The 9220-nt window shown below is 48.4% G+C and overlaps 1 protein-coding gene across 1 annotated transcript; it reads left to right on the top strand.

Annotated features, from left to right (window-relative positions):
- Nucleotides 1-789: 789 nt before the first annotated feature.
- On the top strand, nucleotides 790-6537 carry KDELR3 (KDEL (Lys-Asp-Glu-Leu) endoplasmic reticulum protein retention receptor 3). The gene is made up of 5 exons (XM_009881829.1): nucleotides 790-880; nucleotides 1862-1962; nucleotides 2559-2717; nucleotides 3031-3283; nucleotides 6497-6537. The coding sequence occupies exons 1-5, from the start codon at nucleotides 790-792 to the stop codon at nucleotides 6535-6537; spliced, it is 645 nt and encodes a 214-aa protein (XP_009880131.1).
- The last annotated feature ends 2683 nt before the right edge of the window (nucleotides 6538-9220 follow it).

The raw sequence follows: 9220 nt of genomic DNA, 5'->3' as shown, positions 1-9220 counted from the left end.
CCCGACAATTCAGATCTCTTTCTCCCGCTTCTTTGTCTTCTCCAGGAGACAAGTTGGAGCACCAAGGAGAAGGTGCTGGAGGCGGGAGGGAGCCCGGAAGGGCAGAGGAGAGGAGGCTGCCGGGGGGGAGCAGGACAGAGGTTAATGCATCCCCGGGGAATGTCCCTGGAAAGCCCGGCCCGCCCCGGAGGGTGCATCCCCAAGGCCAGAGGATGGGGATCCCTTCCCCTCTGCCTTTTCCCCTTTAACGACACTTCCGCGTGTAACTTGAGACAAGTTGGGGAAGAAAAAAAGAGGAAGGGGGGAAAAAAAAAAAAAAGAAAAAGGGAAAAATAGCGCAGTTATTCCCGCCTCCTCCTCCTCCTCCTCCCTCTCCTCCCCGGCCAGCCAGGAGCCACGTCACCGTCACCCAGCGCTGGCTTTGGGGCTGCTCAGCAGGCTCAGCCTGGGGCTCTCCAGGGGACAAACTCCAACTTTCTGCCTGGAGCGGGGAGAGGAAGGTCCCTGGCTGGAGGGGGAGAGAGAAAATCCACCTTAGGGAGGAAAATAAGCTAGAGAGACGTCCAGCTTGAGCGCTCAGCAGGGGAAAGTTGCTTGTGACCAGGAGAGGGGAGCCTGAACTTTTCTCCGCTAGGAGAGAGGGCTCTGTACTGGGGAAAAAGGGAAAGTTGAGCTGGAGAAGAGCGTTTGCTCGGTTGAGGCTCAGGGGGAAAAAACTCCCTGCCCTCACCCTCCCGCCCCGCAGAAAGTGCCCCTCTCCCTTCTCCCTGGAGGAGCCCCCCCAGCGCCATGAACGTCTTCCGCATCCTGGGGGACATCTCCCACTTGCTGGCCATCATCATCCTCCGGCTGAAGATCCATAAGGCCAAGTCCTGCTCCGGTGAGTGCTCCCATGCCCCGGGGAAGGAGGGGGCCCTTCTTGGAGGGTGGCTCGGTGAGGGGTGTGAGCGAAACGGGTGCTGAAAATACTAGCAAGAGCCCATGCAAGCTGGTAGCCTTCCTCAGTGGGCTCTTTGACGGAAGTCACGCTCCTTCGGGAGGTCTCCCTGCCAGGAGGAGAGGGCTGCGTTGGAAGGATGTGATGTGGCAATGCTCATGGCCTCGGGCAGGTGTCAGTGTGCGGGCAGTGAAGCGGAGGGGAGGGCAGCAAGGCTAGAGGGAGATGGAAAATCAGTGCAAAAAGTTGTGGTGGCACCAAAACTGACAAGAAAGCTGCTTGAGGTCAGAGGACCTGCTTGCAGGCAGGCAGGTACCAGCAGCTGCCCCATCCCTGGGCGAGGAGATCAGGGCAGCAGCTTCCGGCAGGAGGATTTTGCTCCGAGTTCATGGTTCCCTGCCCAAGAGACTTTGGGGCTGGGCTGCAGCACCACCGCTGTTATCACAGGTAGAGAAACGGGTGGGTCTCTCTGCCTCTCCCTCCCAGCGGTGACTAAGCTCCATCAGCATCCCTGGGCTGGTCCCGGATCCCGCATCTCTTCCCTGGTGTGGCAGATGTCACATCACACACTCCCCCCACCCCCCGGCAAGGTGGGCAGGAGAAGAGAGGGAGGGAAGAGAAAGGCATTTTGATGACGGTGAGGACAGAATTGGCCAAAGAAGAGAACATGCCCACCGAGCGCCGGTCCCTACAACTCAAAGTAGGACTCAGGGTCATCATCAGGAGCCTGCCCTGTTACTTGGGAGGCTCCAGCCAGCCCTGGGGTAGGTCTAGAGCTGCTACAGCACCTACATGCCAGACCAGGCTCACAAAGCAACATGCATGTATACAACCGTTTCCGAAAAGGTGTCAGGGGAAACCACCATTAAGGATCCTTCCTCTCTCTCATCTGCTTTACCTTCCGTTCTTCTCCCTGCCATGCAGGTATCTCTGGGAAGAGTCAGATTCTTTTTGCCCTGGTCTTCACAACCCGCTATCTCGACCTGTTCACCACCTTTATCTCTGTCTATAACACCGTGATGAAGGTAAGGAGAGGGCAGTGTGGAAGCAGAGGTTCCTCTCAGCTCGCCGCGGTTTCTCAGGGAAGTGAGGGTACACAGTCAATAAGTTTCTCAGCCAGAGGGAAGAAGGAGCAATTCCATCTTCTTCACTTCTCACCAATGCTACAGGGGATTATATGCAGGGAGGGTGGATAAAGTTGCTTCCTTTGGTGTCACTGGCCCTCCATTGACCACTCACCACAGTCAGTGAGTGAGCTGAGCCCACCACATTTAGTACCACCAAAACCAGAACAAGACACCATGAATCAAGCCTGGGTGCCCTTGCACAGCAGTAGTATTGACAGATGGCTGCCACCAAGCCAATCTCTTCACACAGTGCCCTAGAGGGCTCAAGCAAGTGTGGTCCTCATGGTGGGGCAATCTTTAGTGGACCACTGGAGTGTCTCCAGCAGAAGCCAATCCACAGGCCAGTGCAGAAAAAGTGTTTACCATTACCTTGCCCTGGCACAGGCCCGCTAGAACCAGATTAAAATATCTTGACTTTGGTAAAGCCATCCTCTCTTCAAGCACAGAAGATGTAATCACAGGTCAGCTCCTGCCATCTCCCTTCCCTCCCCCAGGTCATTTTTTTGATATGTGCTTACATCACCGTGTACATGATCTACGGGAAATTCCGGAACACATTTGACAGCGAAAATGACTCCTTTCGCCTCGAGTTCCTGCTGGTCCCTGTCACAGGCCTATCGTTTCTGGAGAACCACAGCTTCACCCCCCTGGAGGTAAGGAAAGCCTGAGGCAGGAAAGGGGAGAGGAGGCGGCTGCCTGACACTAGTCAGCAGAGTTCGCAGCATGTTGAGTGGTTGAGATTTTTAACAGCAGAAGCAGGCAGGACAGGGAAGGTTGGCAGGTCTTGAAGACCATACCACCTATAGAGCAGCTCAGCACTGTGTCCTCTCGGTCCCATTTTCTCCAACTCCAGCAGCACTGTTCATCCCCCTTGCATATCAATGCTCTGCCAAATTAAAGCTTTGGCTCTTAACGCATATAAATCAGCACCAAGACTCCCCACTGCCTTCATTTTGCATCTCCCAGATACTCTGGACCTTCTCCATCTACCTGGAGTCCGTGGCTATCCTTCCTCAGCTCTTCATGATCAGCAAGACGGGGGAAGCAGAGACCATCACAACCCACTACCTTTTCTTCCTGGGCCTCTACCGTGCTCTCTACATTGCCAACTGGGTCTGGCGCTACTACACGGAGAACTTCTACGACCAGATCGCTGTAGTTTCCGGGGTGGTACAAACCATCTTCTACTGTGACTTCTTCTATCTGTACATTACCAAAGGTAGGTAAAGGGGTTGGTATAAAACTGAAACATTCATTCAGCACTCATGCCGTGTACGGTGGAGCTGTAGCTTGCCACACATTAACTCTTACGTGACTTTATTCTTTGCTGTATTTGTGATGCACATCGTCCACCTAAAATCCAGTTTAAAAAAATGTACCTGCTGAATGCAAGTGGGCATCTCTGCTCACAAGGCTCTAGACATGCATGTGAAACAAAATAGAAGTTATACCAGAGCTAAGCCTGGTTTAACCCCACCTTGAGAAGTTAACAATCGAGGTATATTCAATTCTATGTACATTTTGAAAGATTATGAATCACGCAAAAAAATTTTGAGGGGGGGAAAATAGCTGTAGGCAGACAATGTACCTGAGAAGCAACTGCAGACATATGGAGAGATTATTAAGCCTATTTTTTCTTTTGATGGAAAAGACGTAACGTTCCCCAGAACTGATTCTGTAGGAAGACAGGCATCTGCAGGGACAAGCCACCCCTTTCTGTTTCCCAAGATCAGATGCCCCTTCCACTACAGCGCTGTGCTTTGGTAAATGGCCACGTACCAGAGCTTACAAGCACATCAAGGGCATAAAATTTGGTAGAACACGCCATGGTTTGCTGAGGCTGAAGTACCCTTCAAAACACTTTTCTGTTGAGAAGGGTGGAATTTGACGAAATCTAGCTGAGTGAACAAATATCTCCTTCCTTCACATTCCCAAATTAGTCTGCCACGAGCAGTAGTGCTGGCTCAGGTTTGATGTTCGAGGGATGGATCTCTGGTAGCTTCACGTGATATACCTGCTGATAGAGAGGTGACAGGAGCACGGAGCCAGTGGCCGGCCTTGGCAGGTTAAGACTTGCTTCTGTCATTAAAACATTTTTTGAGCCAGAAAAGTACTTTGTAAAACTGCTATCAAGGTGCTCCACATCAATTCTGGGTTTTTTTGTTGTTGGTTTTGGTTTGGTTTTTTTTAAACTAATTCCCATTTTAGCTTCACTGAATTCGGACGTCCCGTGTTGTTCTGTATTTTGTGAGAAATCCATAGCCTTTGTGGTTGCGGATGGTGGAACAAAATGCGGGGAAAGCCAACTGCTGGCTTTCAGTCTTGTATCACTAGTGATAAAGCTGCAAAATGTAGATGATACAGGAGGCAGAAGAAAAAACATTTGTCCCTGGGACATCACAGCAGGAAGAGAATCGCTTTGTTCTGTTTTGTTTCTTTTACACAATTGTTCTGGATCAGGGGACAGAACAGGTGACTGAAGATATGCAAATGCTTTGCAGTCATTTATGAAAACCAGCAATATTATAGCAGGTTGCATCTCTCTTACACTCTTGCAAAAAAAAGAAAAAAAAGTCTTTTCAAAACATTTCTACCACAGAAGAGCTCAGACAAAAGGGCAGCAATGCTGAAAATAAAAACCCCAAAGACATGTTATATAAAGAAATGTATTTAATAAGACTTCAGAGCCTATACCAAAGCATTGCTTAGGGATTTTTATAGAACGCAACTTCTCTTTATCTTGTTTTCAAAACTGGGTGAGCTCCTTTCTGTTTAACACAAGGACCTGAAAGATATTCCGAGGAATCTTTCAGCTCCCAAAAGGTTGCATTTCACACAACGGCTGAGGTTGGGAGCAACAGGGGCGGGAGAATCATCTCATCTCCCCCCCTGCTCACAGCAAGGTCACCTAGAGAAGGTTGTTCAAAGTCCCGTCCAGCCAGGTTTCGAGGATCTCCAGGATGGAGGCACCACAGCCTCTCTGAACAACCTGTGCCGGTGCCTCACCACCTCACCGTAAAAAAATGTTTTTTCTTATGTTTACATGGAATTTCCCTGTGCCCCATCACTGGGCAACACTGAGCAGAGTCCGGCTCTGCCTCCTTTACTCCCCTCATCAGGCATTTATTCACATGGAGAAGATTGCCCTCAACCTTCTCGAGGCCGAGCAATCTCAGCTCTCAGCCTGCACTCTTACATCGAATGGTCCAGTCCCTTCGTCATCCTCATGGTCTTCCTGGACTTGCTCCTTGTCTCTTGGGCTGGGGAGCCCAGAGCTGGACCAAGCAGAGGGGAAGGACCACCTCCCTCACAGCTCAAGAGGCTGTTTGCATTCTTTGCCACAAGGGCACAGTGGTGGCTCACAGCACACCCAGGCCCTTTTCTGCCAAGCCGCTTTCCAGCTGGGCAGCCCCCAGCACATACTGGTGCATGGGATTGCCCCACCCCAGGAGCAGGACACGGCCTTTCCTTTTGCTGACCTTCATGAGGTCCTGTCAGCCCCTTTCTTCAGCCTGGCACCATCCCTCTGACCCCACCTGGTGTTATCAGCCACTCCCCTTCGTTGTGCATCATCAGCAAGTCACTGAGGGCATATTCTGCCCTTCCCTCGTGGAGCAGTACTGGCTGCAGTTCCACCTCCAGGGTAAACCACCAGTACCAGGCCACCAGCTGGACTCGACACTGCTGACCACCACATGGCCAGGGCAGACACTTCTCCATCCACATCATCCAAGCCGATGGGCCCCTGGCATTTCCAAGAGGCCTTTCATCCCAGCTTCCCGATCAGATGAGGGGTGCAGGCTCAGGGGAGCCTGGCCAGAAACCATTTAATTCAGGTCCAGTTCTCTACTGGGGGCAGGGGGGGGAGCAGGAAGCACTGGGAGTAGAACAGCAGACTCTGAACTACATCATCAAGAAAAAATGGGGAAATTAAGAGGATCCACACATTAGAAAGGGTAACCATGGAGGAGGAAACAAGAACCTTTTCCTTTAGCATAAAGGAGAATAGATTTGGGGAGTTTCCCAGGTTCCCCCCTGAGAAGCAATTTTGCAGTGGCTGTCTCCCATCAAGGATCACATAAATTCTTACCTTTTCTCCGAATTCCTCAATTTGACCCTTCTCACTAAATTCCCCTCAATGCTCCTTCCAAAATTAACAGGATTCTCTGGAGCCGTTGACACACATTCATGACTGAGGACAAGCAGTTGCATTACCTGAAGACAGCACGGCTCTATTCCTAATGTCCTACAGTAGCACATGGAGGATGCCCAAGAACATCCATTCGGTAGCCGCACTTTCATTGCCATTTGCAAACCTGGCAACCCGCTATCTAGCTCTGCAAACAGCAAGTTCAGAAAAATATTTGTCGAAACCATGAAACAGTTTAAGTCCCCAAAGTTCCTTCATTACCTTCTCTTTCTCTTTGCACAGTCCTAAAAGGAAAGAAGCTAAGTCTTCCCATGCCTGTTTGAAGACCTTTCCATAAAGCGAGTTCCGAAGATGAAGCTCTTCAGATCACAGTTTTCCTTTCCTGGCCCTTTTTTGACTAACGGATGGCTCAGCTGAGTTTCGCTCCAGTACCAGGAAGACAGTGAGGCCTGGAAAGCTGCTGCGCTTTTCATCTGTATGAGATTTCCCCTCTTTTTTATTTTTTTATTTCTTCTTACTTGAATTTGGTGCTAGTGAGTAGTGCTGGCCAATAATGAAGCAGTGCAAATTATTCTCTCCCAGCTCTTCCCAGCATCTACCTCCAAAACGTGCCTCCACCGTGACCCTGAAGCAGCACAAGGAGTAGAAGGGAAACTGTCATGACCTTTAGTCCTTCACTCCTTTAATGAGCCCCTATGGCAAAGGCAACATGGTACTAACGAAGTCTGAAAAGATATACAAAGGCCGCTGACCCATTTCGCACAGGGCCACATCCAACACAGCAGACACTACAAACTATTACTTTAACCCTGGATGAACTAAAATCCTCCCTGAAAGTTAAGTTTGCCTGACCCCCATTCTATTCGAGTCCTGTTAACATTTGGGAAAAATACATCCCCTTCAAATGACATGAACCTTCCAACTCCGCAGGTATTCAAACATCGTCCCCACTTGCTGTGACAGCAGTTCCCCATACTCTACAACGGGGATAATTTCAATTAAAATTCAGTGGGTTGCCAACAGGTGTTTCCAACTCCTTGAATTTGACTTTTTTTTTTTTTTTAAGAACTGGGAAGAACGGGGTCAAAGACAGTTTTACACTCCAAAAATAAAGACAAAGTTCACAATTTATTGACAACAGTGTTTTTATTTATACCTACAAAAGAAAACAAGATGGTATCAAAAGGACAATTTACAAACTAAGAATAATAACATAGCTTTTAGTATCCTGTGTCTGAACACCACAGATCTATCAATCTTGCAATTCAAGTCTTCATTAATACAACAGGAATGTGTTCAGAGACCAGCAGGTGTGTGTGAAACAAGATGCTGATCCCACACAAAGCCACTAACCCTTCCATTGTTCAGAGAAGTCCAAACAGCAAATTGCTTCAGGAAGTGGGAGGGGAGGAGACACCCAACTTATGTGACACCTCCCACAAACTTTTACAGATTGAAAACAATGCGAACAATACTAGATGCTAATGCTTTTATCAACAAGGGCCCTCCAGCTGGTATATGGAACAGAGCGCAGCGAGCACCAGGTGGGACAGGGGCAGCACATGCCACGGTGCATTTAGGCATTCAACGATCTGGTTAACACTCCGAACTGAACCGAGACCCTGGACTTCAGCTGACCTCAATGGCAATAAAGCACTGCGAGAACTTGGCATAGATGTTTACACGTGCACAAGTCCTCCCCGAAAATAGTAAAAGCTATAGCAGACTATAAGGCAGCTTTGGCGGTCCAGAGACCCTTTTTTAAGTCAGTCAGTGAGATGTTCTACTCCTACACCCCTCAAACACATTTCTGCATCGAACTTCCAAATTAAAAAGAAAGAAAAAAAAACCCAAACAAAACCAAAACACAACCCAAAACTCTACATTTGCTTGCGAGGGAGGCCAAAGACAAATCAGTCAGTGCCTGGATAAACGAAATGTTTCTGGCTTTCACTTAACACAAGCAAAGGAACTTCCTGCCCAAGCACTGGAATTAGAAGATGGGATGAGGGAACCAAAGTTCTGGAAGATCTCTCCTTTTTCCCTCCATGTCAGCAACCTACCTGTGTACTGCACAAAAAAAATGCGCATTCATCCCCCAAAATTTTACTCTGGGAAGAAATTAAATTAAAAAACAAATCACTTTTGTATAAGCAAGCTCTTTTCCTGGGCTATAAGAAGTTCCACTCTGCTACAGGAGTGGGCTGCCTTGATCATCCATATGCAAAAATGCCAACAGAAAAAATAAAAAGGAAAAAAACCAAAACAAAACCCTGCACTCTCATAATGCAAAGATTATGCCTCACAAACCAGGAGATGTATCCATTCTTTTGTCATATTATCAGATCAAGAGCAGCCAACTCCTGTTACCATCTACTGTCTCTGAACCGTCTGATATTAGAAATAACAAGTCAACAACATGCTTTACTAAAGAGGAAACCCCCTCACACCCACCTTAGCCTGTAAAATAAACAAGTTTTATTTACGTATTTACTAAAATTTCACTCTTCTCTAACATTTTCTAAAATGCTACCTACCTGCGAGAGCTCAGCTCAAAGGGACCAATGGAGCAGGGAAATGCACTCAAAAGCCAGGAAAAGCAATAGTCAGAGCAAGGTACAAAAGAAATAAAGCTTCAGAATCAAGATGCACTAACCAGCTCACCGCTTACCTCATGAAAAGGAGATTCCAGGCAATCTCCTCCTCCGCCTTTCCTCCCCGTGCCCTCCCCCCAGCCCACCCTATTCAAGCCTCTTAAGTGTGGAAAACTCCGTCACATTTTAGTCAGTGTAGCGGTATTCAGAATGTTCCCCCCGTGGCAAAAGGTAGTTTGTTCGTGAAGGACAGACAAAGGAGATACACTGTTCATCATCTCAGTTCTGTTTAGTTTCTGGGCTCTCAAATAAGACTTCTCTCAATAAACCAAACAATAGGAATTTGAGAGCAGAAACTAATTTAAGGACGCTCCACGCTTTTGCGATGCTGTGATTTAACAATTGTAGGGAA

Source organism: Charadrius vociferus, unplaced genomic scaffold (assembly GCF_000708025.1).
Source record: "Charadrius vociferus isolate BGI_N301 unplaced genomic scaffold, ASM70802v2 scaffold413, whole genome shotgun sequence".
Taxonomy (NCBI): domain Eukaryota; kingdom Metazoa; phylum Chordata; class Aves; order Charadriiformes; family Charadriidae; genus Charadrius; species Charadrius vociferus.
The sequence above is the reverse complement of the archived record's forward strand: the minus strand, read 5'-3'. Positions and strand labels throughout refer to the sequence as shown.